Consider the following 14710-nt stretch of genomic DNA (forward strand, 5'->3'; position numbering starts at 1 on the left):
ATAATCTTTGCAGTGTGCCATCATGATTCACTGTAGCCTCAACCTCTTGGGTTCAGTTGATCCTCCTACCTTAGCCTCATGGGTAGCTGGGACTACAATTCATGCCACCACAGCTGGCTAATTTTTTTATTTTTTATTTTTTTTGGAGAGACAGGATCTCACCATGTTACCCAGGCTGGTCTTGAATTCCTGGGCTCAAATGATCCAGCCTCCTTGGCCTTGCAAAGTATTGGGATTACAGGCATGAGCCACTGTGCCCTGTCTTGGAAGTAGAACTTATGTGTGTGTGTCTCTGCCTCCCCCATTGAGATCTAGTACAGTACCTGACATAGGTCCTCTCATTTAATAAATAGATATGGTTTGGGCTGGGCATAGTGGCTCACACCTGTAATCCCAGCTACTCAGGAGGCTGAGGCAGGAGAATCACTTGAACCTGGGAGGCAGAGGTTGCATTGAGCTGAGATCACGCCACTGCATGCCAGTGACAGTGTGACAGAGACTGCATCTCAAATAATAATAATAATAATAAATAAATAGGTTTAGGTATGCTTTGTGTGTCAGGGATGGTGCTGGGAGGTCAGTTCATTTTTTTTTTTTTCCTTTTTTTGGGTTGGGGGAATAGAGTTGCTCTGGTACCCAGGCTACAGTACAGTGGTGCCATCTTGGCATACTGCATCCTCAAACTCCTGGGCTCAAGCGATCCTCCAGCCTCGGCCTCCCAAGTAGCTGGAACCACAGGTGTGTACCACTGTGCCCAGCTAACTTTTAATTTTTTTATACAGATAGGGTCTTGCCATGTTGTCCAGGCTGGTCTTGAACTCCTGGGCTCAAACAGTCTTGCCTCAGCCTTTCAAAGTGCTGGGATTACAGGCATGAGGCACTGCACCCAGCCTATTTTATTGTTTTTGCAAAGAGGTGCTCACTGTGTTGCACAGGTTGGAGTGCAGTGGCTATTCATAAACACAATCCCACTCTAAAACAGTTGAAACATCTACCTCTTAGGATTGTTACAGAAGATAAAGTAGTTGACGTGTAAAGTACCTACAGTCACTCAATAAATGTTAATTCCCTGTTGGAGAAGGAGGATATGCCAGGCGAGCCATCTTCCTGCTCCTTAGAAGAGAGCTGATTTTAACTTTGCTAGTGTCATCATGTTACAGTTATTTTGCATCTCCATGTAGCCTTCCCATGTGATCCTTGTTCTTCTCCTTCAGATCTATGGGAGTCGTCAGATTATACTGGAGAAAGAGGAGACAGAAGAGCTAAAACGATTTGATGATCCAGGTTTGATGCTCATGGGTTTCAAGCCGTTGGTACTGCTGAAGAAACACCATTACCTGAGGCCCTCCCTGTTCGTGTACCCAGAGGAGTCGTTGGTGATTGGTAAGTAGCGTGGACCACGGATGAGTGACTCTAACACACAGTGCAGTTTATGGAGCAGTGCTTTGTAAATGGGCACTGCTTGGACACTGTACAGGAGATGGTAATAGAGTATGTTGAAAGTGTTTCAAGCTCTACCTGGTGCAGTGGCTCATGCCTGTAATCCTAGCACTTTGGGAGGCCAAGGCAGATGGATCACCTGAGGTCAGGATGAGCCTGGCCAACATGGTGAAACCTCATCTCTACTAAAAATACAAAATTTAGCCAGACCTGGTGGCTTGCGCCTGTGATCCCAGCTACCTGGGAGGCTGAGGGACGAAAATCACTTGAATCTGAAAGACAGAGGTTGCAGTGAGCTGAGATCACACCACTGCATTCCAGCCTGGGCGATAGAGTGAGACTGTCTCAAAAAAAAAAAAAACCAAAAGTGTTTCAAGCTCAAATTTTGGAAATGTGGGAATAAAGAAAGTTAAACAGATTTCTTTTTTTTTTTATTTGGAGATGGAGTTTTACTCTTGTCACCCAGAGTAGAGAATGCAGTTGTGCAATTTCGGCTCACTGCAACATCCGCCTCACGGATGAGGACTGTGGAATTCAGCTTTATAAATTTTTTTTTAATTTACTTTTTATTTATTTATTTATTTATTTATTTATTTATTTATTTATTTATTTTTGAGACAGAGTCTCACCCTGTCACCCAGGCTGGAGTGCAATGGCCTGATCTTGGCTCACTGCAACCTCTACCCCCCTGGTTCAAATGATTCTTCTTCCTCAGCCTCTCGAGTAGCTGGGATTACAGGAACCCGCTACCACGTGTACCTAATTTTTGTATTTTTAGTAGAGATGGGGTTTCACCTTTTTGACCAGTCTGGTCTCAAACTCGACCTCGTGATTCACCCATCTCGGCCTCCCAAAGTGCTGAGATTATAGGTGTGAGCCACTGTGCCCGGCCTTATTTATATTTATATATATATTTTTTGTTGTTGTTGTTGCCCAGGCTGGAGTGAAGTGGTGCAGTCTCGGCTCACTGCAACCTCCGTCCCCTAGGTTCAAGCGACTCTCCTGCCTGAGCCTCCCAAGTAGCTGTTACAGGTGCACGCCACCATGCCCGGCTTAAATTCTCTATTTTTAGTAGAGATGGGGTTTCACCATGTTGGCCAGGCTTGTCTCGAACTCCTGACCTTAGGCGATCCACCCGCCTTGGCCTCTCACAGTGCTGGGATTACAGGCGTGAGCCACCACATCCAGCCTGGAATTTAGCTTTTTAAAAACAGTTTCCCATGTAATTCTTTGAAGCATCAGATAAGAGAGCAGAAAGCAAACAAAACCAAAATAAGCCCACAACTTTTTCTCTAGTGTTGGAAATTAAAGAGGATGTGAACCTTGTCGTTGTGTTTATTTGTGCAGTCTAGATCCTTTCTTCCTCTGTGCTACGGCTCATGAACACCCCAAATTTGACTTAATTGGTTTTCATTAGTAACTGGGGTCATGTCATTAACCTAGTGTCAGTAAAAGTGAATTGACATTAATAATTTACTTTTTTTTTTTTTTTTTGAGACAGTCTCACTCTGTCACCCAGGCTGGAGTCCAGTGGCACCATCTTGGCTCACTGTAGCCTCAAGCTCCCAGGCTCAGGTGATTCTCCCACCTCAGCCTCTCGAGCAACTGAGACTACAGGCCCGCACCTACATGTCCAGCTAATCTTTTGTATTTTTAGTAGAGACAGGGTTTTGCTGTGTTGGACAGGCTGGTCTCGAACTCCTGGGCTCAAGCAATCCACCTGTCTTGGCCTCCCAGAGTGCTGGGACTGTAAACGTGAGCCACCTCACCTGGCCAATAATTCACTTTCTGTTTGTTTGTTTGTTTTAAAACAGTCTTGCTCTGTTGTCCAGGCTGAAGTGCAGTGGCGAGGTCTTGGCTCGCTGCAAGCTCCGCCTCCTGGGTTCAAGCGATTCTTCTGCCTCAGCCTCCCAAGTAGCTGGGACTACAGGCACGCACCACCATGCCCAGCTAATTTTTGTATTTTTAGTAGAGACGGGGTTTCACCATATTGGCCAGGTTGATCTCGAACTCCTGACCTCGTGATCTGCCTGCCTGTACCTCCCAAAGTGCTGGGATTACAGGCGTGAGCCACTATGCCTGGCCATAATTCCCTTTCTTAAGTGGAATGTTTGGGGCTTCTAAACCTCTTACTCCTTTTAAAAATTTTTCTTTCTGTGTCTCTGCTGCCCCCGTTTTCCCCTCAGCTGGGGGTCCTCCAACCCTTACCTGTTGAGATATTATAAGCCCTTTAAAGGCTTGGTGTGGTGGCTCATGCCTGTAATCCCAACACTTTGGGAGGCTGAGGCTGGAGGATCAGTTGAGCCCAGGAGTTGGTGACCAGTGAGGGTGACTTAGAGAGACCTTGTCTCTACAAAAACTCTTAAAACTAGCTGGGTGTGGTGGTGTATGACTGTAGTCCCAGTTATTCAGGAAGCAGAGGTGGGAAGATGGCTTGAGCTTGGGAGGTCAAGGCTGCAGTGAGTTGTGATTGCAGCACTGCACTCTATCCTGGGTGACAGAGCGAGACCCTGTCTCAAATAAATAAATAATAAAATTAAAATAAGCCCTTTAAAGAAAATGGAAGAGAAACTGTAGGGCTAAAAGAGAAGAAAGGAGGAAACCGTTTTAGGAGGCTGGTCACTGGGCTTTTTGTTTTCTAGGGAGCTCAACCTTGTTCAGTGCTCTGCTCATCAAGTGTCTGGAGAAGGAGGTTGCAGCATTGTGCAGATACACACCCCGCAGGAACATCCCCCCTTATTTTGTGGCTTTGGTGCCACAGGACGAAGAGTTGGATGACCAGAAAATTCAGGTGACTCCTCCAGGTATGTGGCAGACATATTTCCAGGGCTTCTGAACTTTGCCCATACTTTAGAATCATCCACGGGCCCCTAATGCAGACCTACTGAATCATAGTCTCTGGGAATGGGGCTTAAAAATGTCTATTTTTTAGCTTTCTTGGGTGAATTTAATGCACAGACAGATGAGGCCACTAAATATAGTTATGGGGTGCACAGCATGCGCAGCCATACAAGGCTGATCTGCAGCTGGGATAGAGAAGTGTCTGCTTAGGGGACTGTTTGCAGATTACTGACACAAGTTCTTGGTACCTCATTGCCGATGCCTTTCTTTCCAAAGCCATTGTTTGGCACCCTTGTAATGTCTAATGTTTGGTTTAGTTCCTGTACAAACCAGCCGTGGGGTTTGCCAAGATAGTGAGGTAAAGCAGAAAGACCATGGATTTTAAAGTCAGATTTGACTTTATCTTGTGCTTATATGTCTGGAAGCCTGCTTGCTTTTGTTTTGGGCCCATCTCTGCTGCTTGTTAGCTGGTCAACGTGGGCAAGTAATTTAACCTTTCTATTTAATATTTCTTAGCTACAAAGATGGGTGTTCTGGAGCACCTTTCCTTTGGGGTGGTTTTACATTTAAGATGCATTACTGTAGTTTTAACTTTGATCCTCAGCATGTTCAGGAGTGCTCAGTTACTAAGCTATTATCTCTCGGCTCCAAATTCACCATTTTATGCTCTGCACTGCTGAGGCTGAGATGATCCAGACCTAATTTCATCTTTCACGGCTGGCTCTCAGGCTGTGTCTATAGTGGGTGCTAGAGGGAGACCAAAGGGCAGAGGAGAGGTGAGGGACTTGCTTATTCCTGTTTGCTCAGTGTGGTCAGCATTGTTTGCAAAGGCTTTCACTTGGTAGCAGCAGTTAGTTACAGAGCCTAGATTTTTTTAGTCCTTCCAGAACCAGCCAGTAATTGAACTAAAATCAGCCTGATAACCCTTACCTGTTTCCTTTTATTTATCATGTGGTAGAGGGTAAGGAAAAAAGGGGCGAGGGTGAAGCTCAGAGGAGGCCCCCATGGAGCTGGGATTTAGCCCTCCAGGGAGGAGGCACTGTCCAGCTGGCTCTGGATGTATCAAAAAAGCTGGAGACTGGAACCAACTGCTGCCAGGTAAAGGGTCTCTGCTGGGGCAGTACAGACAGGAACAGTAAATACAGGAGGGCCACAACCACAGTTTTGCTTTCTGCAATTTCAGTTACCCATAGTCAACCATGGTCCAAAAATTTTAAATGGAAAATTCCAGAAAAAGTTTAAAAGCACAATCCCACCTGGGGCAGGAATCATCCATTTGTTAAGCATCTTCCCACTGTAAATGCTACCCACCGGTTAGTCACTTAGTAGCTGTCTTGGTTATCAGATTGACTGTCAAGGTATAAGACGTATTACAGTGCTTGTGTTCAGGTCACCTTATTTAATAATGGCCCCAAAGCACAAGTGTGGTGCTGGCAATTTGGATATACTAAAGAGAAAGTCATAAAGTGCTTCTTTTAAATGAAAAGATGAGAGATCTTGACTTTAATGAAGAAAAAAATATATGCTGAGGTTGCTAAGATATACGGTAAGAAGGAGTCTTCTATCCACAAAATTGTTAAGAAGGAAAAAGAAATTTCATCTTAGTGGCCGGGCGTGGTGGCTCACGCCTATAATCCCAGCACTTTGGGAGGCCTAGCCAAGTGGATCACGAGGTCAGGAGATCGAGACCATCCTGGCTAACACGGTGAATCCCCATCTCTACTAAAAGTACAAAAAATTAGCCGGGCGTGGTGGCAGTCACCTGTAGTCCCAGCTACTTGGGAGGCTGAAGCAGGAGAATGGCGTGAACCTGAGATTGTGCCACTGCACTCCAGCCTGGGTGACAGAGCGAGACTCTGTCTCAAAAAAAGCCTGGGCGTAGTAGCTCACGCCTGTAATCCCAGCACTTTGGGAGGCTGAAGCCGGTGGATCATGAGGTCAGGAGATTGAGACCATCCTGGCTAACACAGTGAAACCCTGTCTCTACTAAAAATACAAAAAATTAGCCGGGTATGGTGGGTGCCTGTAGTCCCAGCTACTCGGGAGGCTGAGGCAGGAGAATGGTGTGAACCCGGGAGGTGGAGCTTGCAGTGAGCCGAGATCACGCTGCTGCACTCTAACCTGGGTGACAGAGCACGACTCTGTCTCAAAAAAAAAAAAAGAAAAAAATTCATCTTAGTTTTTTTCTTTCCTTTTTTTACATAAATTGAGACAGGGTCTCACTGTGTTACCCAGGCTGGTCTCGAACTCCTGAGCTGAAGTGATCGTCCTGCTTCAGCCTCCCAAAGTGCTGTGCTTACCGACGTGAGCCACCATGCCCGGCCCAAGCTGGTTTTGCTCTTGCACCTCAAACTGTAAAAGTTACTGCCACAGTACATGAGAAGTGCTTAGTTAAAATAGAAAAGGAGGCCAGGCACCGTGGCTAATGCCTATAATCCTAGCACTTTGGGAGGCTGAGGCAGATGGATCACTTGAGCCCAGGAGTTTGAGACAGCCTGAACAACATGGTGAAACTCCTCTGCAAAAAATACAAAAAGTTAGCCAGGTGTGGTGGTGTTCACCTGTAGTCCCGGCTACTTGATAGGCTACTTGAGTCTGAGAGGTAGAGGCTACGGTAAGCTGTGATGACACCACTGCATTCCAGCCTGGGTGATAGCAAGACCCTGTCTCAAAAAAAGATGAAGGCTGGGCGCGGTGGCTCACGCCTGTAATCGCAGCCCTTTGGGAGGCTGAGGTGGGCAGATCCCCTGAGATCAGGAGTTTGAGACCAACCAGCCTGACCAACATGGCGAAACCCCGTCTCTACTAAAAGTACAAGAATTAGCCGGGTGTGGTGGTGCATACCTGTAATCCCAGCTATTCAGGAGGCTGAGGCAGGAGAACCGCTTGAACCTGGGAGGCGGAGGTTGCAACGAGCCGAGATTGCGCCACTGCACTCCAGTCTGGGTGACAAGAGTGAAACTCCATCTCAAAAAAAGAAAAAAACGTTAAATATTAAATGTATGAATGTACAACATGGACAGAAACATGTTTTAATTGATGGCAGTCAGGTTTGGTGCTGTCCGAGGTTTCGAGTATTCTCCGGGGTTCTTCAAACATATTCTCCAGGGATAAAGGATCTACAGTATACAGGAAGGGGCACCCCTCCTCCCTTGCAGTCCTCTGGAAAATGCAGAGGGAGTCTGTTAGGCAGATAATAACAAAAACCAGCTGGTGAAGTTCGAGAAATAGGGCCTACAGGGCCCCGGCCCCAGCACCACAGGATATAGAAGGAGGAATTTGGAGCTGAGAAACAAGTGACTGCAACACTTGAAGTCAAATGAAAGAAAATTTATCTCCCTTCTTCAGGCTTCCAGCTGGTCTTTTTACCCTTTGCTGATGATAAAAGGAAGATGCCCTTTACTGAAAAAATCATGGCAACTCCAGAGCAGGTGGACAAGATGAAGGCTATCGTTGAGAAGCTTCGCTTCACATACAGGTGAGTCAATCTCAGACCTTCTGGAACTGCCTCTGGAGTTGAAAGTCTTATTAGAAATTTAGCTTGGGCATAGGCCAAGAGAATGACACTACTCTTCAGCAAACTGACAGATTACTACTTGTTATTAATAGTTTTTTGAAAGCCATATAGATAGTGGAAGCTTTTATTATATTGGAGACTCGGGGATTTTGTGGTTGCTGTGTTGTGCTGTACTTAGCCAGATTAGTTGGTTGAACAAATTCAAAAAAATAGCGGGATTCTTAGTCGCCCTTCTCCTTGCTTGTTTGTGTTATTCCACAAGGAGCAAAAGTAAATAAATCTAGTGTAAATTGTTACAGGCTTAAAAGAATGATTAAGTAATTCAAGTCATTCCCTCTCACATATATAATAGACCAACTCTCAAAGGCTGCATAATGGGACACTAAACATAATTTTTTTCACATACCATTTTTTAAAAAAATTTTATTTTAATTATTTTGAGACAGGGTCTCTGTCACCCAGGTTTGAGTGCAGTGGTGTTATCGTAGCTCACTGCAGCCTTGACCTCCCTGGGCTCAGGTGATTCTCCCACCTCAGACTCCAGAGTAGCTGGGACCATAGCCTTGCACCACCACGCCTGACTAATTTTTGTATTTTTTGTAGAGATGGGGTTTCACCATGTTGCCCAGCTGGTCTCAAACTCCTGTGCTCAAGCCATCCGCCTGCCTCAGCTTCTCAAAGTGCTGGATTACAGGCGTGAGCCAGGGTGCCCAGCCAGGTTTGCTTTTTAAGTTGACTTGAGACGAAGTCTGGCTCTGCCATCCAGGCTGGGGTACAGTGGCATGATCATGGTTCACTGCAGCCTCGATCTCCTGGACTCAAGCAGTCTTCCTACCTAAGCCTTCTGAGTAGCTGGGACCACAGGCGTGCACCAACATGCCTGGCTGATTTTTAAACTTTTTGTAGAGACAGGGTCTCACCATGTTGCCCAAGCTGGTCTCGAACTGCTGGACTCAAACATTCCGCCTACCTTGGACTACCAAAGTGCTGGGATTACAGGCATGAGCTACTGCACCTGACCTCAACTGTTTTACTTGGGGTATTTTTCTCAGCTCACCCCGGACCTGTAGTATCTCTAGTGGTTTTATTCTTATTTTTTCAGTGTTTAAATTGTCATGTTTCAATTGAGTTATATTATTGTTTTAACAGAAGTGACAGCTTTGAGAACCCCGTGCTGCAGCAGCACTTCAGGAACCTGGAGGCCTTGGCTTTGGATTTGATGGAGCCGGAACAAGCAGTGGACCTGACATGTAAGGATGTTGAATCGAGTAGTTCTTTTCATGGGAGGCTTTCTTACTGGTTCCACTCTGAACCAGTAATTTAGGTGCATTTCCCAGTACTCTTTAAACACTTAACCTCATTGCCCAGACCCCCTCTTTTGGGGAGCTTTTCTAGACCAGCTTAAACAGCCAGGGACCAGATTTGGCTGGTTCTGTAGTGAGAGGAGGAGAGTGGCAGGCTCTTGAGACTGCCTCTGAACTAAGCCACTCTGTGACTACCTGCTAGTGAAAGTTAAAAAATAATGTAAGAGGCCCAGCACGGTGGCTCATGCCTGTAATCCCAGCACTTTGGGAGGCTGAGGCAGGTGGATCACGAGGTCGAGAGATTGAGACCATCCTGGCCAACATGGTGAAACTCTATCTCTACTAAATAAAAAAAATTAGCTGGTTGTGGTGGTGTGGGCCTGTAGTCCCAGCTACTCAGGAGGCTGAGGCAGGGGGATCGGTTGAACCCAGGAGGCAGAGGTTGCAGTGAGCTGAGATCACACCTCTGCACTCCAGCCTGGTGACAGAGCGAGACACCGTCTCAAAAAACAAAACAAACAAGCAAAAATAATAGGAAATGAGTGGTGGATTTGGGTTTAGAATCCAGTGACTCCCGGCCTACCTCTGCCTCCTGGGTTCATGCTCTTCTCGTGCCTCAGTCTCCCGAGTAGTTGGCCCCTGCCCAGCTAATTTTTAGTAGAGATGGGATTTCGCCATGATGACCCGACTGGTCTCAGAATGATCTCTTTTACATTAGACAAAATAGCCCCAGTGTTAAAAGCAGAAGAGTTATTGGACCATTGTTACTGTGGCACCTGCTTAGCTGTGTCTGGCGGAAGAGAAACGTTTCGAGCTAAACAGCCCATCTCCTCCTCTCAGGCCTTAGGCAAATTCGGAAGTCAGTGGCTTAGTGCCTAGACAGATAGTTTAGGACACAGGCTTTGGAGGTGACTGATGTCTATTTGAATCTCAGCTCTGCTACTTATTAATTGAGTAGCTTTGGGGATATTACTTAATCCCTCTGAGACGTGGTTTCATTTTTGGTAAAATGTGGATAATGATATTGTTCTTACAAGGTGTTAACAAAATGTAGGCCCTGACACTCAGTAAGTGCTCAGAACACAACCATTCTCTTTAGTCCACAGCTATTCCATTCCCAGGATCTCAACTCCTTACGTTCTGGCATCCAGCCCTATAAGTTCATGGAAAGTCCTATTTTCTCTCCTTGCCTCTATTTTCAAAACAGTTAGCTTGGCTGCCCTAATTTTTTTTTCTTTTTTTTTTTTTTGAGACAGAGTCTTGCTGTGTTTCCCAGGCTGCAGGGCAGTGGTGTGATCTCGGCTCGCTGCAGCCTCCGCCTCCTGGGTTCAAGCAATTCTCCTGCCTCAGCATCCTGAGTACCTGGGATTACAGGTGCTTGCCACCACACCCAGCTAATTTTTTTTTTTGAGATGGAGTATCGCCCTGTCGCCCAGGCTGGAGTACAGTGGCGCGATCTCCGCTCACTGTAAGCCCCGCCTCCTGGGTTCACACCGTTCTCCTGCCTCAGCTTCCCAAGTAGCTGGGACTACAGGCGCCCGCCAACACGCTCGGCTAATTTTTTCGTATTTTTAGTAGAGACGGGGTTTCACCGTGTTAGCCTGGATGGTCTCTATCTCTTGACTTCGTGATCCGCCTGCCTCGGCCTCCCAAAGTGCTAGGATTATAGCATGAGCCACTGCGCCCAGCCTGCCCTTATATTTCTTATAACCTAAATGACCCAGGTTTCTATCCTCAGCCCTCTCTTCTCTGCCTTCTTGTTTTCTTATCCACTCCCAGATCCTCAGTTGCCACGTCATGGCCATGACCCCCAGGCCTATGTCTCCAGCCCTGTCCTTTCTTCTAAACTCTTGGCTGGAACCTCCAGCTACCTGGTCAGTGTCTACTGTAGGACCTGGATATCCTTCTGCACAAACATCTGAACCTTTGACTCTTTCCTCTTTTACATCCCTCAGTCTTTTCTAATCAAATGCCTGTATATTTCCCTCTAACACCAATATATGCTTCTTTTTAAATATTTATTAAAGATTGGAAGTTGTTTTCCCACTCTCTTCTCAGCTTTGTGACACTGTACCACTAGGGTTTTCATCCTGTGCTGGTGGAAACCCTCTGACTCCTTTCCTGGACCTGCTTCCCTTCTTCTACAGGGCTGCTCTGAGTGACTGAGCCCCAGCTTCCTCTCACATTCCACTTCTCCCCTGTTGCCCTCAGCAGGTTACACTGGCAGTTCTCAAAGTGTGATCCCTAGACGGGCAGCCTCAATGTCACCAGGGCATTTGTGAGAAATGCAAATTATTGAGCCCTCTCCCAAGCTGATTGAATCTGATGCTTAGGTGGGTGCCCAGAAACTTGTGGTTTTCTTTGTTGTTGTTGTTTTGGAACGGAGTCTCACTCTGTCGCCCAGGCTGGTGGCACGATTTCAGCTCACTGCAAGCTCCGCCTCCTGGGTTCACTCCATTCTCCTGCCTCAGCTTCCTGAGTAGCTGGCACTACGGGCACCTGCCACCACGCCCGGCTAATTTTTTTGTATTTTTAGTAGAGATGGGGTTTCACCATGTTAACCAGGATGATCTCGATCCCCTGACTCTGTTATCTGCCTGTTTTGCGTCTTGGCCTCCCAAAGTGCTGGGATAACAGGTGTGAGCCACCACATGCGGCCAGAAACTTGTGTTTTAACAAGCCTTCCAGGCGGTTCTAAGACATGCCACTACTTTTTTTTTTTTTTTTTTTTTTTTTTGACATGGAGTCTGGCTGTGTAGCCCAGACTGGAGTGCAGTGGCGCAATCTCGGCTCACTACAAGCTCTGCCTCCCGAGTTCATGCCATTCTCCTGCCTCAGCCTCCCGAGTAGGTGAGACTACAGGCGCCTGCCACCACGCCCGGCTAATTTTTTGTAGTTTTAGTAGAGACGGGGTTTCACCGTGTTAGCCAGGATGGTCTTGATCTCCTGACCTCGTGATCCACTCGCCTTGGCCTCCCAAAGTGCTGGGATTACAAGCTGGAGCCACAGTGCCCGGCCTATTTTGTGTTTTTATTAGCAATTGGGTTTCGCCATATTGGCCAGGCTGGTGTCAAACTCCTGACCTCAAGTGATCCACCTGTCTCGGCCTCCCGAAATGCTGGGATTACAGGCATAAGCCACTGTGCTCAGTACTTTTATTTTTATTTTTAGTACTGAGCATTGGCTGGACCTCAGTGCATTAATTAATTAATTAATTAATTAATTTGAGACAGGTTCTCACTCTGTCACTCAGTCTGAAGTGCAGTGACGGGATCTCAACTCACTGAAACCTTCGCCTCCCAGGCCCAAGCAATTCTCCTGTCTCAGCCTCTCAAGTAGCTGGGATTACAGGTGCCTGCCACCATGCCTGGCTAATTTTTGTATTTTTTAGTAGAGATGGGGTTTCACCATATTGGCCAGGCTCATCTCGAACTGCTGACCTTAGGTGATCCACCTGCCTTGGCCTCCCAAAGTGCTGGGATTATAGGCATGAGCCACTGTGCCCGGCCTCTCAGTACTTTTAAAACTCTACAGATGATTCCCAGGTTGGGAGCCAGTGCTCTTGCAGAGGTTCCCATGATGTGGAACAGGAGGCTTCTGATGCAGCAGGAGCACAGTTGGGCTCCAGCATTGTGCCATCTTGTAGTTACACCAGCAACGGCTCCCCTCCGTGCTTGGCAAATATGGGCATGTGAGCTGCCCATCTCATCACCCTTGCCCTTAATGTGACACAGCTCATGTCAGAAGCTTGATTTAACCATGTAGTTGTAAGCTAACAAAAAAGGAAACAAAAATATGATCTTTCCTCCAAAGTTGCCTTTTCCTGTCATACTTGCTCCCCCTGTTTCAGCCAGTCATCTCCCCATCCCACTCCTATTCTTCTTACGTTCTGGTATCCAGCTCTGTAATTTCAGTTAAACAATAAATCCTATTGTATCAGTAAGTCCTGCCAGTTCTGTCACTTCTCATGTTTATGGGTCCTCTCACCCACACCCCACTTCACCTGTCTCTCTAACCCTCTTTCAGTTCACCCTCCACGCAGCTATCAGGGGGTTCTTTGGATAAGGCCTAATTCCTTGGCAGGCATTCAAGCTTCTATGACCTCACCATGCCCATCTTTCCCACCTCTCTACTGGCCCTGTCCTCCTTAACACCCTACCTTCCAGCTATATGTCACCTGCTATTTCTCACCTGATGCCTTCTGCTGCTTATCTTTCACCATCCCTCCTGTGTTACAGTGTGCCTGTATAGTTGCTTCTTGCATGGTGTTGCCCAACTCCACTGCATCATTTTTATCCACCTCCTCACTCTCACTGGGCTGTGAAGAGTGAAACCCCATCTCTACTAAAAATACAAAAAAATTAGCCGGGCGCGGTGGTGGGTGCCTGTTGTCCCAGGAGGCTGAGGCAGGAGAATTGCTTGAACACGGGAGGGGGAGGTTCCAGTGAGCTGAGATCATGTCACTGCACTCCAGCCTGGGTGACAGAGCGAGACTCCGTCTCAAAAAAAATAAAAACTGGGGACAAATTTACCTATCTTATAGGTTGTTAGAAGGAGTAAAGAGAGTAAGTTTAAAGCATTTACAACAGTGCCTGGCGGTAGGTAGTATGTGTGATTACAGTAAATGCAGGTGTTGGAAGGTACTTGGTAAATGCTGGAAAGACCTTTCCCGAGACCCCTCCCACCCCAGCAGTTAGGTGCTCTGTCTTCTGGTTCTCGGAGAGTTGGAACTGGACAGCAAGCTGGGGCTCGTGACTCACCAGGCCACTCTTCTGTGTTTTGATTTTCCAGTGCCCAAGGTTGAAGCAATGAATAAAAGACTGGGCTCCTTGGTGGATGAGTTTAAGGAGCTTGTTTACCCACCAGATTACAATCCTGAAGGGAAAGTTACCAAGAGAAAACACGGTGAGGAGCTGAATGTGGACATGTGGGCTATTTTAAAAAATTGCTTTTATGATGGTCTTATCACAGTGGGCAGTATCCTTTCAGAAATATCTATTCACACTCTAGTTAAAATGGCTTTTATCCAAAAAACAGGCAATAACAAATGATGGCAAGGATGTGGAGAAAAGGGAACCCTCACACAGTGTTGGTGGGAATGTAAATTAGTACAGCCACTATTATGGAGAAGAGTTTGGGGTTTCCTCAAAACGTGAAAAGTAGAGCTACCATATGATCCAGCATACCATATGATCCAGTATGTATCCAAAAGAAATCAGTGTATCAAAGAGAGATGTGCACTCCCATGTTTATTGCAGCACCATTCACAGTAGTCAAGATTTAGAAGCAACCTGAGTGTATCAGCAGATGACTGGATAAAGAAAATGTGGTACACATACACAATGGAGTACTATTCAGCCATAAAAAAGAATGAGATCCTGTCACTTGCAATAATATGTTAAGTAAGCCAGGCTCAGAAAGACAGATATTTGCATGTTCTCACTTATTTGTGGAATCTAAAAATCAAAACAATTGAACTCATGGAGATAGAGCATAGAAGGATGGTTACCAGAGGCTGAGAAGGGTAGTGGGTAGTGGGTGGGGCATTGGGGGTTGGTGGGGATGGTTAAAATAGAATGATTAAGATCTATTTGGTAATACAATAGAG

General features: G+C 46.4%; 1 protein-coding gene across 2 annotated transcripts in view; it reads left to right on the forward strand.

Moving 5' to 3' along the window:
- LOC105464371 (X-ray repair cross complementing 6) overlaps positions 1–14710 on the forward strand; it is a 38187-nt gene that overhangs the window by 21597 nt on the left and 1880 nt on the right. For both annotated transcript variants that reach the window (XM_011712203.3, XM_011712204.2), the window contains exons 8-12: positions 1215–1383; positions 4083–4244; positions 7630–7759; positions 8948–9048; positions 13894–14007. In XM_011712203.3, coding sequence (XP_011710505.1) covers positions 1215–1383; positions 4083–4244; positions 7630–7759; positions 8948–9048; positions 13894–14007 — 676 coding nt within the window. The remainder of the gene's footprint in view (positions 1–1214; positions 1384–4082; positions 4245–7629; positions 7760–8947; positions 9049–13893; positions 14008–14710) is intronic.

This window comes from Macaca nemestrina, chromosome 15, assembly GCF_043159975.1.
Source record: "Macaca nemestrina isolate mMacNem1 chromosome 15, mMacNem.hap1, whole genome shotgun sequence".
Lineage (NCBI taxonomy): Eukaryota > Metazoa > Chordata > Mammalia > Primates > Cercopithecidae > Macaca > Macaca nemestrina.